Source organism: Larus michahellis, chromosome 3, assembly GCF_964199755.1.
Source record: "Larus michahellis chromosome 3, bLarMic1.1, whole genome shotgun sequence".
Taxonomy (NCBI): Eukaryota; Metazoa; Chordata; class Aves; order Charadriiformes; family Laridae; genus Larus; species Larus michahellis.
In genome coordinates this window covers 131,996,962-132,017,815 of record NC_133898.1, presented here as the reverse complement: position 1 = coordinate 132,017,815, position 20,854 = coordinate 131,996,962, and the positions used below count along the sequence as shown (strand labels likewise).

At 65.9% G+C, this 20,854-nt stretch overlaps 2 protein-coding genes across 5 annotated transcripts; one reads left to right on the top strand and one right to left on the bottom strand.

Moving 5' to 3' along the window:
* Positions 1 to 36: 36 nt before the first annotated feature.
* Positions 37 to 4,792, bottom strand: SLC30A3 (solute carrier family 30 member 3). 4 transcript variants are annotated; one of them, XM_074582349.1, is made up of 8 exons: positions 4,611 to 4,787; positions 2,749 to 2,921; positions 2,532 to 2,678; positions 2,308 to 2,461; positions 1,645 to 1,735; positions 1,382 to 1,487; positions 943 to 1,077; positions 37 to 855 (listed from the first exon to the last, which is right to left on the bottom strand). In XM_074582349.1, the coding sequence occupies exons 1-8, from the start codon at positions 4,691 to 4,693 to the stop codon at positions 710 to 712; spliced, it is 1,035 nt and encodes a 344-aa protein (XP_074438450.1). In that variant the 5' UTR covers positions 4,694 to 4,787; the 3' UTR covers positions 37 to 709. The 4 variants fall into 4 exon arrangements, with proteins under 4 accessions (XP_074438450.1, XP_074438448.1, XP_074438449.1 ...); XM_074582347.1 differs by having other exon boundaries at positions 1,645 to 1,849; positions 4,611 to 4,785; XM_074582348.1 differs by lacking the exons at positions 37 to 855; positions 943 to 1,077 and having other exon boundaries at positions 1,084 to 1,487; positions 4,611 to 4,792.
* A 2,207-nt stretch (positions 4,793 to 6,999) lies between these two features.
* On the top strand, positions 7,000 to 20,129 carry LOC141741497 (uridine-cytidine kinase-like 1). Its single transcript, XM_074582345.1, has 14 exons — positions 7,000 to 7,296; positions 7,608 to 7,714; positions 7,809 to 7,979; positions 8,512 to 8,583; positions 8,828 to 9,017; positions 9,125 to 9,186; positions 9,686 to 9,702; positions 10,296 to 10,394; positions 17,820 to 17,913; positions 18,017 to 18,079; positions 18,292 to 18,414; positions 18,518 to 18,625; positions 18,711 to 18,867; positions 19,005 to 20,129. Exons 1-14 carry the CDS (start codon positions 7,047 to 7,049, stop codon positions 19,076 to 19,078), a joined length of 1,587 nt encoding a protein of 528 aa, XP_074438446.1. The 5' UTR covers positions 7,000 to 7,046; the 3' UTR covers positions 19,079 to 20,129.
* The last annotated feature ends 725 nt before the right edge of the window (positions 20,130 to 20,854 follow it).

Sequence of the window (20,854 nt, the reverse complement as noted above, 5' to 3'; positions counted from 1 at the left end):
TCCCCGCTCCCCTCCTGGCTGCCTGCACCGCTGCTGCTGCTGCTCTCCAACAAGTTTATTGGCGGCTGCGGGCTCTGCCATGGCCCGCTGGACTCCTGGCACAGAGAGACGGACGGACGGATGGACGGACACTCCACGGGTGCAACAGACATGGACTGGCAACGGTGGGGACGGATCAGGCCCGGGCATGGCGGGGAGCGAGGCCAGGGCAGCCGGCGCCGGGGGCTGAGCTCCAGCCTGTGGTTCCCCCGTCCCCTAGCAGCGGCCCCCCCAGCAGCCTGGGGAGCCCCTGGGGGGGCGGTGGGGGCCAAGGCTGGGTTGGGGCTCCCCGTGCCCCCCAGGATGTCCCCTCCCTCCCCGGCACCTTCAGTGGCTCCCTCCTGTCCCCTCTCCTGCGGGGAACAACAGGGCTCATCCCCGGGGGGCTGCACGGTGGGGCAGGCTCCCCCTCCTCCTCTGGGGCTGGTCCCGGCAGGCTGGGGGCCATGGCAAGCCTGGTCCCGTCCCGGGGGTGGCTGTTCCTGGAGGAGCCCCTGTGCCGTGGGGGCCAGGATGTGCGTATGTCCCCCCCGGGACCCTGCACGCTCAGGCGCACCGTCCCACCCCAGGGCTCCACAGCAGCAGGGTGGGTGCAGCGCAGGGACGGGACCCCCAGCGCTGCACCCCCTGCTCCAGGGGCAGCCCCCGCTCCCCAGCGGGCAGAGGGGTCTCAGGCGCGGGGGTCCTGGCAGTGCTGGCAGGCTGCCGCCTCCTCCCGGTACCGCTCCACCTGCACCGTGCACCAGGCAAAGCCGAACCTGCGCCGCAGCTGGATGGTGGCTTCCCGCAGCACCGTCTCGGCGTCGGCACTGGCGTCTGGGGAGGGCAGGGCAGCGTGGCTCAGCCCCGGTGTGTCTATGCGTCCCCCCCATTCCTGCAGGAGCCGCCATCCGGGGCACTCACCGACAGCCACGTGCACCGACACGGCGTGGTGGCTCAGCGTCAGCGCCCAGAGGTGCAGGTCGTGGGTGCCCTTCACCCCGCTCACCCCCAGCAGCACCTCCTTCACTGCGTCGAATGCAACGCCCCGCGGCGCCCCTGCCAGCAACGCCTGGTCACGGGGGGCGACAGACACCCCCGGCCCCACCAGGGTCAGGGCTGGTGGTGGGAGCAGCCGGAGGTGGGTGTTCCCCCAGGCTGTGACCCGGGGACCAGTGGCTCCAGGGGGAGGCCCCGCCACGCTGGAGAGGATGGAGAGGCTGGGGGGGCTCAAGGGAAACAAGGGAAGGACAGAGGAGGGGGCTGGGTGGGGGCCAAGAGGCGTGAGCTGCCCCCAGGAGCTCCTGCGCCCCCACTAGCCCCCTGCACCCGTGACCCCGCACCCTCCTCGCCTGCTGCAAACCTTCCATGAGGACTCTGAAGACGTCCTTGAGGATGGTGAAGGTGGAGCCGAGGACGAAGATGGAGAAGAAGAGGGTGCTGATGGGGTCTGCAATCTTGCACTGGGGCTGCAGAGAGCAGGGGGTGCGTGGGGCTGGGGGCGGCAGAGCCGAGCTGGGCACCGAGGCAGGGGGGTGCCAGAGCCCAGCGCCCACCCCACAGCACCCTGTGTGGGGCCAAGGGAGTCGTTCCCCTGGGTGGCGGAGGAGGGTCCAGGCTGGGCACCTTGAAGTAGATGATGGTGGCAGCCACGAGGACGCCGACGCTCTGCAGCAGGTCACCCACCACGTGGATGAAGGCGGCACGGACGCTGGTGCTGCCGGGCAGGGGGGCACGGCTGGGCAGGCACCCCCTGGTGCTCTCCAGGGGCTCGTAGCCCCCTGTGCCGTGGCCGTGGCCAGCGGGGGACTGGTGCAGGATGTAGGCCATGCTGGGGAGAGCAGGGCTGGCTCAGCGCTGCGCCGGGCAGGGTGCAGGGGCCTCGGTGGCACCCCTGGACCTGCACCCGTCAGCGGCGCCTGGGCAGAGGGGGCATGGGCAGGCGCGCTTGGGGGCACGCATGGGGCCAGAACAGGGATTTGGGCTTGTGCCAGGGCTCAGGCTGGGCATGGGGGCAGGGGATGTAGAGCCCTGGCTCTACAGAGTGGGTGTAGAGAGGAGTAGAGATAGGGGGTGTACGTGCATGGGCTGGAAGCCGGGAGCGCACTGGGGACAGGGAATAGGAGGAGTCAGCGCTTGGGGACATGAGAGCTGGGGGCACAGGGACAGAAGGTGACCTGGGAGCCTTGGGGCACCGGGGGCACATGTGGGGCAGGGGCACGGGAGGGGAGGCTCAGGCCGGGGGTGTGTGGGGGGATGCGGGGACGCACAGCCCTGTGCAGGACGTACATCAGGTTGACGCCGACGGCGCTGGCGGAGGTGGCCAGCATGGCTCGCGCCTCAATCTCATAGTCGTTGCTGACGATGCGGGCGGCCGCCAGGTAGACAAGAGCCCCGGTCACCACCCAGATGGAGAGGACGGAGGCCAGCGCACCCAGCGTCTCTGCGGGAGGGGGGCTGTGAGTGCCTGGGGACACACATGGCCCACCCACCTGTGTGTCCCCCCAGCTCACCTGAGCGGTGCCAGCCAAAGCTCATGGTCTTGGTGGGCGGGCGGGTGGAGACCCAGAGGGAGAAGAGGCTGACGGACATGCTGCCCACGTCCGTCAGCAGGTGGGCTGCGTCCGTCATGATGGCCAGGCTGTGCGCCAGGTACCCACCTGCGGGTGTAGGGCAGCTGGCACCGCGCGCCCCGCCAGCCCCCCGTCCCCATCCCCGTCCCCCTGTTACCTATCACCTCCCCGACCATGAAGAGGCAGCAGACGGTGCAGGCGACGCTCAGCTGCCGGCGGGCCTGGAGCCTCCCTGGGCCGGGGCTGGGGGCTCGGGGGCTGCAGTGGCAGTGGGGAGCCGGAGCCAGGGGGGGCGGTGGTGCCGGGATGTCCTGGGAGCCTGCAAACAGACTAGGGGCGGGGGTCACTGCCGGCCGCCCCGGCTCCTGCTGCCTCTGCCCGGGACCCCCGGGGCTCCCGGTAGCCGCAGTCTGGCCCGCGGGGGTGCCCGGGCTGGTCCCGGGGGTCCGCCCCGCCGGCGGCGGTAACAAAGCCGGGGCACCGGCAGGGTACGGGGGGGCCGGGCCCGCGGCAGCCGAACTCCCCCGCTGGGACGGGTAGTCCCGGGACCGCGGGGGGCGGCGTGGGGGCCGGTGGGACCGAGGTGTCGCGTCCGCGGCCGTTGCGGGGACGGGAGAGGTGGGGAGTGGGGGGGGGCGGGCGGGGGCTCAGGGCGCTGGTGCAGGGGGCACCGGTGCGGGAGGGGACGGATGGACGGACAGCGTGCCGGTGCGGGGGGGGCGACGGGTGAACGGTACCGGTGCGGGTGGGTGATGGATGCACGGTACCGGTGCGGGGGGGTGGCGTTTGGGCGCCGGTAACTGCCGGACGGGCACCGAGGGGGGAGCGGGGCTGGCGCACGGCGCGGGGGGGCTGGTTCCGCTGGGATGGAGGCGCCGGCCCCGGGGAGGGGGTGGGTGCCGGTGCCGGGGGGTGGGTGCCGGTGCACGGAGGGTCGGGGCTGGCTCGGGGTCCGCGGAGGTGCTGATGCCCGTGCCGGATGGATGAAGGCGCGGGGGCCGCGGCGGGATGGACGTGCCGGGGGATGCCCATGTCGGGGCGGTGGGAGCTGGGCAGTGCTGGACGTGTCGGGGGCTTGCGGGTCCCGGGGGACGGGAGGTGGCGCTGACGGGGGGTGCGGGTGCCGGGGAGGCCGGGGGAGCTGGGGGCGGTGGGGGGCGATGGACATGCCGGGGGTGATGGGGGACCCAGTGCCGGCGCTGCGGGTGCGGGGGATCGAAGGCTGCAGATGCGGGGGATGATGGAGGTGGCGGTGCTGGGGGGTTCCGGGGGCAGCGCGAAGTGGCGCTGGCGTGGGGTGGTGGGGTGCCGGGGGTGGCAGTGCCGGGGCGACGGGGGTGCCGGGGTACTGGTGATGGAGGTGCTGGTGCCGGGGGTACCGGGGAGATGAGGGTGCTGGGGGTGCCGGTGATGGAGGTGTTGGTGCCGGGGGTGATGGAGGTACTGAGGATGCCGGAGGTGCCGGGGTGCTGGTGGCTGAGGTGCTGGGGGTGATGGAGGTGCTGGGGTGGGGGTGATAGAGGTGCTGGGGTGCCGCTGATGGAGATGATGGGGCGCCGGAGGTGCCGGGGTGATGGAGGTGCCGGGGATGGAGGTGCCGGTGCCGGGGCGATGGAGGTGCCGGTGCCGGGAATGGAGGTACCGGGGGTGACGGAGGTCCCGGTGCCGGGGATGGAGGTGCTGGTGCTAGGGTGATAGAGCTGCCGGTGCCGGGGATGGAGGTGCCGGGGGTGATGGAGGTGCCGGGGGTGATGGAGGTGCCGGTGCCGGGGATGGAGGTGCCGGGGGTGATGGAGGTGCTGGGGTGGGGGTGATGGAGGTGCTGGGGTGCCGCTGATGGAGATGATGGGGCGCCGGAGGTGCTGGGGTGATGGAGGTGCCGGGGATGGAGGTGCCGGTGCCGGGGCGATGGAGGTGCCGGTGCCGGGGATGGAGGTGCCGGGGGTGATGGAGGTGCCGGTGCCGGGGATGGAGGTGCCGGTGCCGGGGCGGTGGAAATGCCGGGGGTGCCGGCGGTACCTCTTGAGGCGCAGGCTGCCGTCGGCGCGGCCGCCCCTCGGGCTGACCAGGCGGGCGCTCTCGGTGCCGCTCGGGGGCTCCATCCCGGGGCGAGCAGCTCCGCGGGCACCGGCCGCCGGCGCCAACGTGGCCCCGCCCCCGCCGCGGCCCCGCCCCCTCCCGGGCCACGCGCAGGACAGCGGGCGGGGGGGCGGCGGGGGGGCTACGGGGGAGCGGGGCCGGTCCGGGAGCCAGGGCCGTGCGGGGGGCTCTGGTTAACTGGTAGGGGGCGGGCTGGTGGGGGGGGCTGCGTGGGCATTGGGGGGGCGGCTCGGGTATGGGGGGCTGCGTGGGCGAGGGGAGGCTGTTCGGGTACCGGGGGGCTGCTTGGGTGTGCGGGAACGGTGCGTGTAGGGGGGCTGCTGCCACTGGGGGGGCTGTTTGGGGGGGGCCGGGCTGCTGAGGTACAGGGGGGACATCTGGCCACAGGGGTCTGCGTCGGCTCTGTGACAACGTCGCCGTCAGTGTGGCTGCAGTCGGGGGTCCGTGTCTGACCAGCCCAGTGACCCGCCATGGGTGAAGGGCTGGCAGAGGAGGGGATGCAGTGGCCGTCGTCCACCTGGACGGCGCGTCCCATAGATCCTCCTGGAGAAGCTGTGGAAGCGTGGGCCGGGTGAGCACAGTGAGGTGCATGGAAAACTGGCTGCGTGGCCAGGCCCAGAGCGGGGTGATCAGTGCCACAACGTCCAGTTGGAATCCAGTAACAACCAGTGTACCCCAGGGTTCAATACTGGGTCCAGTCTCATTTAACATCCTCATTAACGATCTGGAGGACAGGGCAGGGCCTACCCTCAGTGAGTCTGTGGGTGACACCGGGCCGGGGGGAGCAGCCGTACCGCAGAGGGTCGAGCTGTTCTGTCCTGCAGAGGGGTCTGGATGGGCTGGAGAAATGGGGTGATGGGGACCCCGTGAAGTTCAGTGAGGGAAAGTGCAAAGCGCTGCCCTGGGGAGGAACAGCCCTGCAGCACCAGTACTTGCTGGGGGGCACCCGGTTGGAAAGCGGCTCAGCAGAAGAGGCCCCGGGGGTCCTGGTGGACATCAGGCTGACCATGACCCAGCAATGGGCCCTTGTGCACAGGAGGCAAAGGGCATCCTGGGCTGCTTCAGGCAAAGCATTGCCAGTCGAGGGAGGTGTCAGTCCTTCCCCTCTGCTCAGCACTGCTGAGGCCACCCTGGAGTCCTGGGCCAGCGCTGGGTCCTGTTATGTCTTCTGTGGGGACAGAGGTGGCTTTAGCAGGGACAGAGGTGGCTTCGTGCCCGCAGCTGGCGTGGTGCCCTGTGTTGGGTTTGTGGTGGGATGCCATGGGAGCGCGCTGGTGGCTGCGGTTGTTGCTGGGCTCTCAAGGGCTTTTCTACTCCTCATCCCCCGCACCAGTGAGTACACTGGGGGGGCACAAGGAGCTGAGGAGGACACAGCCAGGACAGCTGACCCCAACTGCTCAAAGGGACGTTCTATGCCACATGACACCATGCTCAGCGTATAAAGCTGGGGTGGGAAGGGGGGACGTTTGGAGCGATGGCATTTGTCTTCCCAAGTCACTGTTCCGCTGACGGAGCCCGGCTCTCCTGGGGGTGCTGCACCCCTGCCTGCCGTGGGGAGCGCTGAATTAATTCCCTGTTCTGCTTTGCTGGCGTGCACGGATTCCGCTCTACCTATTAAACTGTCTTTATTATCTCAACCCACGAGTTTTTCCTCACTTTTACCCTTCCGATTCTCTCCCCCATCCCGAGGGGGGGTGAGCGAGTGGCTGCGGGGTCCTGGCTGCCGGCCGGGGCTGAACCACGGTGCGTGCCCGGTGCGGGAGGGACACGGAGGGACCGGAGAGAGCCCAGCCAGGGGCCGCCAGGGCGCGGGGGGACTGGAGGGTCCCTGCCGCGGGGGGAGGCTGAAGGGGCTGGGGCTGCTCAGCCCGGGGCCGGCTGGGGGGTGGATCCATGCGGATAAATCCCTGCAGGGAGGTGCCGAGGAGACGCAGCCAGGCTCCCACAGGGGTGCCCGGACCAGGGGCCACGGGCACACACTGGCCCCCGGGAGGGTCCAGGGGCCACACACTGGCCCCCTGCTCGGTGCGCGGGTGACACGGGCGGGGGGGTGTCTCCGTCCCTGGGGACTCCAGCGGCTCCGGGGGCCCGGGCGGAGCGGGGGGCTGGGCCGGGGGCACCCCCGCGGGGCCCGGCCTCCGCCATCTGTTGGGCACCGGCCGCGCTCGGGGCCCCGGTGACCGTCCGGAGTCGGGGGGACCCCGGGGAGACCCCAACCCCGCCCCGGACCCCCCCACCGAGGGGCGGGGCTCCCGGCGGGGCGGGGCCTTCCGCGGGGGCCGCCGGGAGCCGCGCGCGGCCGCGGCCCGTCCCGGCAGCCCCCGCGGCGCGTCCCGTCCCGCCCGCGGCGGGGAGATGGCGGCGGCGGGCGCCGAGGAGCGCTGGGGCGCGGCGGGCCCCGAGCGCGGCCCCGGGCCAGGGCCCGGCCCGCTGGGCTCGCTGCTGAGCCGGCTGCCGCTGGCCCCGTCCCCGCGGCGGCGGACCGCCAGCCAGTGCCAGCCCGAGCCGCCGCTGCTGCGCACCAGCAAGCGGACCATCTACACGGCCGGGCGGCCGCCCTGGTACAGCGAGACCGGCGCGCCCGTGGACGAGGCCTTCGTCATCGGTGAGCGGCGGGGCCGGGCCGGGCCGGGCGGGGATCGGCACCGGGACCGGGGCCGGGATGTGGAAGGGATGGGACCGGGACCGGGGCCGGGGCCGGGGAAAGAACGGAATCAGGGTTGGGATCGGGACCGGGGAAAGGATGGGATCGGGGACGGGGCCTCGGCTGGGATCGGGACTGGGGTTGGGGAAGGGGTGGTGCGGGGCTGGGACTGGGGCCGGGATCGGGCCCGGGTCTGCGATCGGGATGGAGCTGGCGCCAGGGGAATGACGGAGCCGGGACAATGACGGAGCCGGGGCCCCGCTCGCCCGCAGGCCTGTGCGGCGGCAGCGCCTCGGGCAAGACGACGGTGGCGACGCGGATCATCGAGGCACTGGACGTGCCCTGGGTCGTGCTGCTCTCTATGGACTCCTTCTACAAGGTGAGGGCTGGGGGGTCTGGCGTGGCACTGGGCGGTGAGGTGCCTGCGGCTCCGCGGGGTCTGGCGTGGCACTGAGCGGTGACGGTGCCCTCAGGTGCTGGACGAGGGGCAGCAGGCGCTGGCGGCCCGCAGCGACTACAACTTCGACCACCCCGATGCCTTTGACTTCGAGCTGCTTGTCAGCGTCCTCCGCAAGCTCAAGAAGGGCAAGAGCGTGAAGGTGCCGGTCTACGACTTCACGACGCACAGCCGCCGCCGCGAGTGGGTGCGTGCTGCAGGGGAGCTGGGACGGCGGCTGGGTGCTGCAGGGAGAGCCCCCAGGACGGGGGGAATGCCTGTGGGGCAGGAGAACGGAGTGTGGGGGCTGTGGGGCCTCGGAGGGCAAAGGGGTGTTGGGGCTGGGGGCCATCAGGTGTGGGAGAGTCACTCTGGGGGGATTGGGGGTGTAGGGGCAGGGAGGGAGCACAGAGACGCGGAGATGGATGTGGACACGGGGGCCAGTGCAGAGTTCAGGGAGAGACTGGGGTTTGGAGTGTGCAGGGAGGACAGGGGCTGGGGGAGGACGTTTGGACAGGGTTTGGGGTTCTGGGGCACGGCTCTGGGGTTTGGGTCAGTGCAGGGGTGAGAAAAAGGGCCTGTGAAGGTTGGGTGATTTAGGATGGTTATGGGGCGTCTCACCCGTGGGTGATGAGAGCCCAGCATGGGTCGGGGGCTGAGGCACTCTCTGTGCTGGGTGTTGGCATTGCTGCAGCATGCAGGAGTGGGGCGGGGTGACAACAGCTCTTGTCTGCCCACAGAAAACGGTGTACGGGGCCAACGTCATCGTGTTCGAAGGCATACTGGCTTTTGCGAACAAGGAGTTGCTGAAGGTATCGCTGCCTGATGCGGCTGGTGGCCTGTCTTGGCGCGTGTGGTGGGAGGAGGTGTGCGGTGGTGGGACAGCGATGGCTGGGAGCTGCGGAGGGAGAGCTCACCCACCGCTGGCTGCAGAGCACCTCGTGTCAGAGGCTTCAGGGGAGGCAGCAGCGCTGGATGCCATCGCTGGGGCAAGGGGAACGAGGCAGGTCTGACGGGGGGCTGCATAGGGGGTGCTCACCCCTCCCAGTTTTCCAGCTCCTGGACATGAAAGTGTTTGTGGACACGGACTCTGACATCCGTCTGGTGCGGCGGCTGCAACGCGACATCATGGAACGTGGGCGCGACATCGTGGGTGTCATCAAGCAATACAACAAGTTCGTGAAGCCCGCCTTCGAGCAGTACATCGAGCCCACCGTGCAGGTCGCCGACATCGTGGTGCCCAGGGGTGAGACTGCGCTGTGTGCCAGACGCGACCCAAGCGTCGGGAGCGGGTGTCCTGGGACAGGCTTGGGTCAGCCCGCGCCTGACCCGGCTTCTCCGCTCTCCTGTCAGGTGGGGAGAACTTTGTGGCCCTGGACCTCATTGTGCAGCACGTGCACAGCCAGCTGGAGAAGGTGAGGTGTGGGCTGGTTGATTGCTGCTAGCGCGGGCGAGGAGGAGGAGGAGGACGGCACACAGAGGGGAGGAGGCGGCTGCTCACAGCCCTGTGCTCCTGGAGCGCCCAGAGGCGCCCGGTGTCCCCTCTCTCTGTACAAAAGGTCTTTGTGCAGCTCTCGGGGCAGACTGCGCTGTGACACAAGGGCTGGGGAGATGGGGACGGGTCTGGGCACAGAGCCTGCCCTGGCAGTGACGCTGGACGCTTGCGGTCTGGCCTGGCCTTGTTCCCCTGCTGTCCCCCTCAGTCCCACTCGGCTCCTGGTGGTCTCAGCTGTCCCCACCTTGCTTGCCCCTGGCTGCACCCCGGCAGCCCACCCTTGCCCCCTGGCTGTGCCCAGCGGTGTTTTTCCTGCTCTGGGGTGGGAGCTGGACCGGGTGGATGTGCCTGGCTGGTGCAGTGACGATGTCCTTTCTTTCCCCTTTCTCCTCGCTGGATGACCCTGCTCTGCCACCCAGCGCGAGATCACTGTCAGGTAGGTGGGGATGCTGCCAGCTGCGGAGGGGCCCGTTGCTGGGCTGGGGGTCCAGAGCTGCCAGCACCTGCTCTTCCCTGAGTCCTGTCTCTTCTCTGTCCCCGCTGGACGGAGCTTTGCTGGGATGTCTGAGTGCAGCTGCTCTTCCTTGACTGCCGAGGTGCCTGCCCTGGTAGGGAGTTGGAACAAGATGATCTTCAAGGTCCCTTCCAACCCAAACCATGCTGTGATTCTTGGGGGCTCTCTCGCTGTGGCCGCAGGCTCCTGCGTGACCTGTCCCACGGCAGCTATGCCTGATTTGGGTGATGGGCTCCCTGCGCTGCTCCTGTCCCTTTCTGGAGCATGGCTCCTGCGCTGAGCGTTGGGTTGCCCCGCACTGCTTCCTTCTATGGGAGAAGCGTCCTGGACAGGGATCTTGTACCTGCGCTTTCCAAGGGACCGGGGTGGGAAGGCCAAGCACTTTCTGGTGTCCAGCCTGTGTGGTGGGTTCTCTTGGAGCCTTCGTTTGGGGGCCGCGTCCCACTCCAAGGGGATCCAGCGTGGTGGCTCTGTGCGTGTGCTGTGTGGCTCTGATGGCTGCTTCCTTGTTGCAGGGCAGCTCTGGCCTCTGCCCACCAAGGGCAGCCCCTGCCGAAGACGCTGAGCGTCCTGGAGAACACGCCGCAGGTGCGGGGCATGCACACCATCATCAGGTAGGTCCCTGCCTCCTCTGGGATGTCTTCTGTGTGCACAGAAGGACTGTTCTGTGGGATCACAGTACAAAACCTGGTGTGAGTTTTCCCTCCTCTGCCTGTAGGGCTTCGGGCGTAGGTATTTTCTTGGAGCAGAACTGCTGAACGGAGCTGGCTCCGGCATACAGATGCTTTTTTGGCGATGAGACCTTGTCAGGTCTACCCTGGAGTGACTTTTGAGCCCCAGGCAGGCTTTTCTTACGATGAGAGGAGACTGGTTAGCTGTTTCCTAGCTGGAGCACAGACCCGGCAGCTGGTGGCACGGGATGAGGTGCTCTTGCTGCCCCGTGGTTTTATAGACAGTGTACAGAAGGACCCAGGCTGCTGCTTCCATGGCTTTGTCGCTTGCTTGATCTTTTAATTCCCCGCCGATGATCCTTTTTTTCTATGTGACAGTAGTTCTAGCGTAGGGTCAAGTGCTGAATCCCATGGGACTGCTAAGATGTTCATTGTTACTGCAGTTGCAGAAGCTGCAGACTCTGCGTGCGTTTCTGTCACTGGGTTGTAAAACAGAAAGGGGATGCTGAGCTCAGCAGGGCTCTTCTCCTGCGCCTTCTCGCACTCTGGGTGGCTGCCAGCACCCACAGAGTCATAGAATTGTTTTGGTGGGAAGAGACCTTTCAGATCATCGAGTCCAACCATTAACCCAGCACTGCCAAGGCCACCACTACCCCATGGCCCTCAGCACCGCGTCTGCCCGGCTTTTCAATCCCTCCAGGGATGGTGACTCCACCACTGCCCTGGGCAACCTCTTCCAATGCTTCACAACCCTTTCCAGGAAGAAATTGTTCCCAATATCCATCCTAAACTCCCCTGGCGCAACTTGAGGCCGTTTCCTCTTGTGCCATGGCCTGTTCCTTGGGAGAAGAGCCCGACCCCCCCTGGCTACCCCCTCCTTTCAGGGAGCTGTAGAGAGCGAGAAGGTCTCCCCTCAGCCCCCTCTTCTCCAGGCTGAACACCCCCAGCTCCCTCAGCCGCTCCTCACCAGACTTGTGCTCCAGACCCCTCACCAGCTCCGTTGCCCTTCTCTGGACACGCTCCAGCCCCTCAAGGTCTTTCTTGGCGTGAGGGGCCCAAACCTGGACACAGCCCTCGAGGTGGGGCCTCCCCAGTGCCCAGTCCAGGGGGACGGTCACTGCCCCACTCCTGCTGGCCACACTCGTGCTGACACAGGCCAGGATGCTGGTGGCCTCCTTGGCCACCTGGGCACACTGCTGGCTCATACTCAGCCGCTGTCGACCAACACCCCCAGGTCCTCATCCATTGGGCAGCTCTCCAGCCACTCTGCCCAGCCTGGAGCGTCCGTGGGGTTGGCGTGACCCAAGGGCAGGACCCGGCACTTGGCCTTGTTGAACCTCACACCATTGCCCCTGGGCCATCCATCCAGCCTGTCCAGATCCCTCCGTAGAGGCTTCCTACCCTCCAGCAGACCGACACTCCCGCCCAACTTGGTGTCCTCTGCAAACTGACTGAGGGTGCACCCGATCCCCTCCTCCAGGTCGTCGATAAAGACATTAAACAGAACTGGCCCCGACACCGAGCCCTGGGGAACACCGCTGTGACCGGCCACCAACTGGACTGAACTCCATTCGCCACCGCTCTCTGGGCCGGGCCGGCCAGACAGCTTTTCACCCAGCGAAGGGTACGCCCATCCAAGCCATGGGCAGCCAGTTTCTCCAGGAGAATGCTGTGGGAAACTGTGCCAAAGGCTTTACTGAAGTCTAGGTAGACAACATCCACAGCCTGTCCCTTGTCCACTAAGCAGATCACCTTGTCACAGAAGAAGATCAGGTTAGTCAGGCAGGACCTGCCTTTTGTAAACCCACGCTGACGGGGCCTGATTGCCTGCTTGTCCTCTAATCGCACTCAAGATGATCTGCTCCATAACCTTCCTCGGCACCGAGGTCAGACTGACAGGCCTGTAATTCTCTGGATCTTGCAGCCCTTCTTGTAGATGAGTGTCACATTTACTCGCCTTCAGTCAACGGGGACCTCCCGAGTTAGTCAGCACTGCTGGTAAATGATGGAAAGTGTCTCCGTGAGCACTCCCACCAGCTCTCTCCATGTGTTGGGTTGGGGAATGTAACCTCGTGACCACGTGCAGGCTGTGCACCTCTTTGTAGGAAGCAAGGTGTTCCTTCTCCAGGCTCCTCCGGTGACTCCTCCCCGTTGAAGTTGGGCTCCGAGGGCAGTCCATGGCAGTGAAAAGCCAGGGGATGTGCCTCGCCAGGTGATGTGGCACCTTGTGTGCACTGGGCAGAGACCAGCGCAGTGTCTGAAGCCCACATACCTCACCCCTAGGCTGTGGACTTCAGTAGTTCTGAGTTCAGGTCCGGCTATGGAATTTCAGAGCAGATATGGCCCTGTCCCTGCAGCATGGGGAGGCCAGGTGGAAGGCAGATCCTGGGGGAGGAGCACCCCCGGAGGCTGAATGTTGTTTGCTTGTGCAGGAGCAGCGTTCCCTTTTCCGGGGTTATGCAAGGAGAGAAGAATGCCAGTCTTTGTGCTGTCTCTGGCCTTCCTGCTCACAGGCTCTGGCACGGACCTTCTGTGGCCTGATGCTGGCGTGTGCTGCTCTTGGACCAACATGAGCCCAGGCTGGTCCGTGAGCAGTGCCGAGGGCCAAGGCACTAGCCAAGGCAGAAGGTTTGAGCAGCCGTTGTCCCAAGGGGACGTCACCGTGGCAGGCGCTGAATCCTCGCTTGTCTGTAGCTGCGTTTCCCCTCTTCCTCCTTGAAGTCTGTGTCCTTTTGCCGTGCTGGGAACAGCCTGTTGTGCTTCCGCCTTTATGCCACAAGCGTCTAATAACCTTAATCTGCTTAGACTTAGGAGTTTGTTCAGCTGCTGCGGGGAGGGAGGGGATCAGGCCCGGGCAGGTGGTGGTTGGAGTCCGTCAGCGCTGCTGGTCTCCAGGTCCCGTCGCGATGGTGTGCTCGGAGCCGGGCGGCACGAGCGGCGGGGCTGCGGGAGGGCGGACTTTGCCCCTTCCAGATGGTAGAGGAAAAATACCACATTTATGAGGGGCGTTGACTTGGCCTGTCAGCCGCCCCCTCAAATCCTGCTGCAGCCCAAGGAAGCAAGGCAAGCTGAGGCAGTGCTGTTACTAAGATCTCCAAGCTGAGGAATTCTTCTGGTAAAAAGTTCTGGATTCGGTGACAGCAAGGCAGCTTGTATTTCTGGTGCCTGTAGGTGATACTTGGCAGCGCTCACTTACTTCTGCGTGACTTCAGCATGGTGTGGGACTGTTAATGGTCCTCATGCATGATGCTCTGGGCTTCCCTCTGCTCCAGAGACACTGCTCCCTGCCTGCTGATGCTCTCCTGGGCTCCCTGGAGGCATCCGGACTGGCAGGGGATCGAATGCACACCTTTTGCCAAGCTTCCCACGCCTCCTTCTGTGAAATTACAGTGTCTTGGCAAAGCTGATCTCTCACCTTCGTTCCGTCTGCCGCGGTGCTGTCAGCCCCTCTCTGCCCTGGCAGCCCTCCCGGCGTGCGGGTGCTCCCACCGGTGTTGCCTTTTGGAGCGTGTGGATGCGCCAGGGAGCTGTGAACCAGGATTTCCATCCTGCCTTTCCCAGAGCAGCTCCCTCAGGGGCAGCCTGTTGATCTCGGTGTGCCAGGCTGCTGCTGGCCAATGTTGCTTCCCTGTTGCTCCAACACTGGAGGCTCTTCCGTGCTCCAGCCTTCTGTCTCTGAGGGCCCTCCCGGAGGATTGCGTTGTGGCAGCAGATGAGCATCTCGCTGACTATAGTCACGGCAAATTCAGGCTTGGCATTGCAGGGAGAAGTGGCTTCCAAAGCGGTTGTTCTGTTCCTGTGGAGAGGGGGAAAAACAGTCCTGCACTAGAGTGGATGAATAAATTTATTCATGACCACGCTGAGGATGGACAGTGCAGTAAGGGTGCGGGTCACGTTCTCCAACTTACAAGACGCTCGTGGAGGGGACCCCAGGATGCCCCCAGCGGTGCAGCCTGTGGGTGGCGTGGGTCACCTGCCTTATTAGCAAGTTTGCTCTGGGTTGAGCCTTTGGACTTTGTGCCCTGGCAGAACATGTTGTCCTGCGCTGGAGCTGCCCTTGAGAAGCATGTCACTGCTGGCGCTTCAGTGAGGGCACAGCGAGGTGCTCCCTGCGTGCTGGGAAGTCGCCGGCGCCAGAGAAGGTAGTTCAGACACGAAACCTGTCCGTGCTCAGGTTTCCCTGGGCCTGAACGTGATGGCTGGCTTTTGGCTACAGCTGCTCCTGTTCGTGCCCGCTGGTCCCTGTCAGGGCCCTGGTGCCATCTGCTGAGGGTGCCGGGGAAGATGGAGGTCCTGGGAGCCACTGGCCGTAGCGCTGCCGTACCCCGCTCCTTGCATGAAAAGGGAGTCGTGCTCAGACCTTTGTGGCCTGCAGAGAGGGACCTGTGAGTCCTGGGGGACACCAAGTCGCCCATGAGCCAGCAATGTGCCCTTGTAGCCAACGCAGCCAATGGTCTCCTGGGGGGGGCATTCAAAAGAGCGTGGCCAGCAGGTGGAGGGAGGTCATCCTCCCCCTCTGCTCTGCCCTGGGGAGGCCACAGCTGGAGCACTGGGGCCAGTTCTGGGCTCCCCGGGTCCAGAAGGACAGGGAACTGCTGGAGAGGGGACAGCAAAGGGCTACCGAGATGATCAAGAGATGGAGCATCTCTGTGCTGAGGAAGGGCCGAGAGCCCTGGGGCTGTTCAGCTGGAGCAGAGCAGGCTGAGAGGGATCTCATCAATGCTCAGCAATAGCTAAAGGGCGGGGGGCAAGAGGATGGGGCCAGGCTCTTCTCAGTGGTGCCCGGGGACAGGACAAGGGGCAACGGGCACAAACTGGAACACGGGAAATTCCATCTCAACACGAGGAGGAACTTCTTTGCTGTGAGGGTGGCAGAGCCCTGGCACAGGCTGCCCAGAGAGGTGGGGGAGTCTCCGTCTCTGGAGACATTCCAACCCCGCCTGGACGCGTTCCTGTGCCACCTGCTCTGGGTGACCCTGCTCTGGCCGGGGGCTGGACGGGATGATCTCCAGAGGTCCCCTCCAGCCCCTGCCAGTCTGGGATTCTGTGGCGCAGGGACCGAGGATGCTCCTCCACCCCTGGGACGCCTTTCGGAGGCTGTGGAGGAACCTGCCTCTGCAGCCGCACCGACGGGCCTGTCCCACCTGGGTCAGGGCTGGCTGGGACAGGCGGCTGCCCCTGCCCCTGGCACAGCGGCCCCGGGGCCGACAGCTACTGTGGGGCTTGTCGGGTGGCCCGTGGAGGCAGGGCTGCTGCCGGGCTTGTGCGCCTGGAGCTCAGGCTTCCGGAGCTGCCGTGGGTGGGCGCGTGGGTGAAGCCCACCCGTGGGGGAGCGCACGTACCGACAGCCCACGCTGTAGGCAGCACGCCTGCTTCTTCCCAACAAGAACTGATTTTCCAGCTTTCTCAGGGAGTCCCCCGCTCTCCCCAGGCTTGTTGGAAATGTCCACGTTAGTCGGGTGCTCTGGTCACTGCGGGGCGCTCCGATGTCAGCTCCGACGTCAGCTACCCGGGTCTGGCTGCAAAAACATCTCGGGATAGTAGTGAGTGTTTATCCTTCTCCTGAGCTCCGTTGACTGTCTGTCATCGTGGTGAGATGTGTGAGAAGCGGCAGATGATGTCCTAAAATACAGAGTAAAAATATTCAGTATCCTTCTGCCTCTTCTGGACTGTTGCCAGCTCCACCTCTTCCATCTGGCTACTGGCAAATGTCTGCAGGGTTCCTTTGTTCCTCACGTTCTCCAGAAAACAGCGGGGCTGTACGCGGGCTGCGCTGCTTTGGGCACTGGCCGCAGAAGAGAACACAGATTTCAGCCACGTCTTGTTAACCACAGTCCCTCGGTGTCAGCCTGCCGCGGTTACGGGAGACAGAAGCTTGTTCTTGGTGGTTCTTCAGTAAAATGGCACTTACATTACAGCCTTGTGCTCCAGACCCCTCACCAGCTCCGTTGCCCTTCTCTGGCCACGCTCCAGCCCCTCAAGGTCTTTCTTGGCCTGAGGGGCCCAAAACTGGACACGGTATTCCAGGTGCAGCCACAGCAGTGCCGAAAGCAGCCACGGGCTGCGAGGGGTGTAGCGGGACATCAGCAGATTCTTTATGGTCACGTTTTAAAGGAGGAGCAAATCTCAGAACCTCCTTTTCCTGCCGAGCGGCCTCTTGCTGCAGGTGCTTTGCCTTCAGGTACTTGACGCCGAGCGCTGGTGGAGGAGCTCTGCCCACCTCGGAGCGGGGTGGGACAGGGACAGCCCTGCCTGTCGTTACGTACCCCCTCGTGTTGCTGTGCTGGGGGGGACGCCTGTCGCAGGAAACGCAGGGTTTCATAGAGGAGTTTGTGTGCTGGGGGTACAAAACGCTCCCAATAAGAAAAGGCAGCCCCTGGGGTTTTCTCCCTGTGCATACAGTCGGCTTCACCCGCCCTGAGGGAGCAGGGGAGGTTCCCTGTGAATTACAACCCCACCGTGGCTTTATTACGTTTTCTGTTTATTTTACTTCTTGCTGCCCTCAGCGCTTCGGTGTTGTGGTGAGATAACACCAGGTGTTTCAAAGTCTGGTTCCTGGCAGTTTATCTCTGAGTTGGGACATGAACGGAGGGGAGGTGAGAGCGTGTCAGGCCTTGTCCCATCGCCGGTGCCGGGTAGCCCAGCTGCTCCTGGCCCTGGCGTGGTCTGGCCTCCTGCGGTGCTGCCGGCGCCGGCTCTGCTGCCGTGCCGTGGTCCGTGCCGGGTGGGCTCCCTGCCAGACCCCGTACAAAACACTTGCCGCTTGCTCCTGAGTTGCCGCCTGGGGTTCTGCTGCTCCTGCCCCCGTTTCGCTCCCGGCTCTTTCCACCTGGTCAGCAGTTAACGTCAGAAATCTCCAGCCCTGCAAATCTGCCAGGAGAGACTCAGCAGCCATTAGAGGTCGTGCTCGGAGCGAGTAATGCTGCGCCGCTGCAAACGCTTCTTGGGCACCTCTGCTCAGGGTCGGGGTGTACGTCTGCGGTGAGCTGCTCGTGGTATGCCCGCTCATCCCTCCTTTTTGCTGTTGGCTTTATTCACTCCGCTGCCCCAGCTAGCCCACCATGCAGAGCCAGCGCTGAACTGTCCCCTGTGTCCCAGAGCATGGAGCAGCGTTGCGTGGTGTCGTTTCACTTCATCCCATCTGCACGATCTGCTGCGGGCTTTGTGTCCCCCTTCCAGGGTTCTTGACCATGTGGTCCTTTCTAGACAACACCCCAGGTCTTCAGCAAGCCCTGGCATAGCGGTGGGTAGTAACCGTCTCCTCCCCAAGAGCTTCCAGGCTCCCACAGGTGTGCTCTGCTCCGTCCTCCGGAGCCCCATTTGCTCCAGGGACTCTGCTCGTCTCACACATGGGTCCTCCCTCAACAGGAACAAGGACACGACCAGGGACGAATTCATCTTCTACTCCAAGCGCCTGATGAGGCTGTTGATCGAACATGCCCTCTCCTTCCTGCCGCTGAAGGTGAGTGGCCACTTCTCTGGTGTGGCCACAGCCACGTGTCCCCCTCCCCGGGCCACGCAGCGCCCAGCGTCACCCACACTCCCTTCTCCTCCCCTTTCTGCAGTCGGTCACGGTGGAGACGCCGCAGGGGACAATGTACGAAGGGAAGCGGTTCCACAGGCAGAGGGTGAGGCGTTCTCCCGGCCCCTTTCTCCCCACAAGCACGTGGCTGCCCTGTCTTGGGTCATCATGGGCTGGGAAAACCTGCTGCCCCCAGGGTCCGTGCCTCCGCAGACGAGCTGCTCGGGGGCAGTTGTCCCCTCTCCTGCAGTGCAGGAGCCTCGGGAGCTTGCTGGGGCGGCTGCAAACCCAGCAGACATGTTCTCCTCCCTTCCCCAGATCACCGGTGTGTCCATCCTGCGGGCAGGGGAGACCATGGAGCAGGCCCTCACCGCGGTCTGCAAGGACATCCGCCTGGGCAAGATCCTCATCCAGACCAACCACGACACGGGGGAGCCCGAGGTGAGCAGCTGAGCCTGCTGGCACCGCGGTGTGGCGACCCCCACTCCTTCCCCGGAGCCCCCCGGTACCGCGGGGTGGTGACCGTCCCTCCTTCCCTCCCCAGCTCCACTACCTGCGCCTTCCCAAGGAGATCAGCGAGGACTACGTCATCCTCATGGACAGCACTGTGTCCACCGGAGCCGCGGCCATGATGGCCGTGCGGGTGCTGCTGGTGAGTGGCCGGGGCGGTGGGGGGCATGGGGAGGTGCTGGCCCCCCTGCCTCCGGCCAGGCTCTCAGGGTGCTGCGTCGCCGCAGGACCATGACGTGCAGGAGGACAGGATCTTCCTGCTGTCGCTGCTGATGGCAGAGATGGGGGTGCACTCCGTGGCCTACGCCTTCCCCCGTGTCCACATCATCACCACCGCCGTGGACAAGCGGATCAATGAGGAGTTCCACATCATCCCGGGCATCGGTGAGGGTGGGCGGGGGGGGCCCTGCCCCATGGATCCCCAGACCCCCGGTGGGTGCCCCGCGGCCACCTGGTGTGGGGGGGAGAATTGTGGTGGGGCAGGCGCTGCCATCGCCTCACTCTGTCCCCTCGTCCCTCAGGTAACTTCGGGGACAGATACTTCGGCACCGATGGCCCCTCCACCTGGTGTGAGAGCGACGGCATGGACTGCTGAGCTGGCTGGCCACCGGCCCACCAGCCGGGCTGGCCACGGGGCCGGACCCCCACCTCTGCCCCCAGGAGGGGCTCCGAGCTGCCAGCTTCTGACCCCCTCCCCGCAGGATGAGCTCCCCCCTGCCAGCCTGTAACCCCCCCGGCAGGAGCAGCCCCTCGCAAGTCCATCCTCCCCAAGGAGGAGGAGGAGGAGGGAGCGATGGCGTCTCCTGCAACCTGGGGGGCGAGGGGGGGTTCCTCCCCAGGGCCCCTCTCTGTGCCCCAGGCCAGCTGTGCATGTGGGAGGGGCCCTGGGGGGACGGTCACCCCCTTCCTGGGGAGGGGGAATGGGGTCCTGTCCCCTCGGGGCTTCCTCCGGGCCTGGCTGGGCGCTGGGCAGGCTCCTTGCTGGAATCTGTATTTATTTGTATTTATTTTGAGGAGCTGCCCCCCCCCTGCCCCCCGGCTCTCCTGTGTGGCAGGCCAGCTACTTGAAAACCATCAGGGATTGGGGATGTCCCCAAGGAACCACCTTGTCCCCCCCCCCCCCATCACACACTCCATCCCTGGCCAGGCCCCGGCTGGCCGGTGGCACTGGGGGGAGCAGGGGCTGCCTTTGGCCCCCCCTCCAGACGGGGGGGTTTGACATTCAAACGCTCCCCCACCGCCATCCCGGCCCCTGGGCAGCCGGGGTACCATCCCTGGGGGGGGGGACACAATCCCTGGGGACCATCATTAGGGGACCATCCCCAGGAGGACCACCCCTGGGGGGAGCCATCCCCCGCGGACAACCCCTGGGGACCATCCCTGGGGGGGACAACCCCTGGGGCCCACCCTGGTGCCCCGAGGGTGGCCGGAGCCCTGGCCTGCCTGGCACCTGCTGCCCTCCTTGCTCAGGTTCTTTGCCCCCCCCCGAGGCAGCGGGGGTGGCTGTCGGGGGTCCGGGGCCCGGCTGCCCCCCCCTTCCATGGCTAAAGAGGCTCCGCTGTGCCCCAGCCCCGGGGCTGCCCCCCACCCCGCTGCCCCCAGCGCCTTCGTTTTGTACCCCAATAAAGGAGCAGCGTGACCCCCCCGCCTGCCGCCTGCGCCAGGACAGGGACGGTACCAGCTGGGGGGGGGTCCTGTGTGCCGGGGGTGCGATGGGGGTGTCACTGGGGGGGGGGTGTGCGATGGGGGTGTTACTGTGTGTGTTGGGGGGTCTGTCACTGCGTGTGTGTGGGGGTGCGATGGGGGTGTCACTTGGGGGGTGTGTGCGATGGGGGTGTCACTGTGTGTGGGGGTGTGCGATGGGGTGTCGCTGTGCGTGTGGGGGTGTGTGGTGGGGGTGTCACTTGGCAGGGTGTGTGCGTGATGGGGGTGTCACGGGGGGGGCTGTCACTATGTGTGTGTGGGTGCAATGGGGGTGTCATTTGGGGGGTGTGTGCAATGGGGGTGTCACGGGGGGGGCTGTCACTGTGTGTGTGTGGGTGCAATGGGGGTGTCACGGGGGGGGCTGTCACCGTGTGTGTGTGTGTGTGTGCAATGGGGGTGTCATGGGGGGGGCTGTCACCGTGTGTGTGTGTGGGTGCGATGGGGGTGTCACTTGGGGGGGGTGTGCAGTGGGGGTGTCACGGGGGGGGCTGTCACCGTGTGTGTGGGGGGGTGTCACTGCACACCGGGGGTGCTGGGCTGTGTGGTGGGGGTGTCACCGCGTACCGGGAGGGGTGCTGGGGGTGTCACTTGTGCCGGGGGTGTGCGGTGGGGGTGTCACCGCCTGCGCCGATGCGCGATGGGGTGTCGCCGCATACCGGGCGTGCGG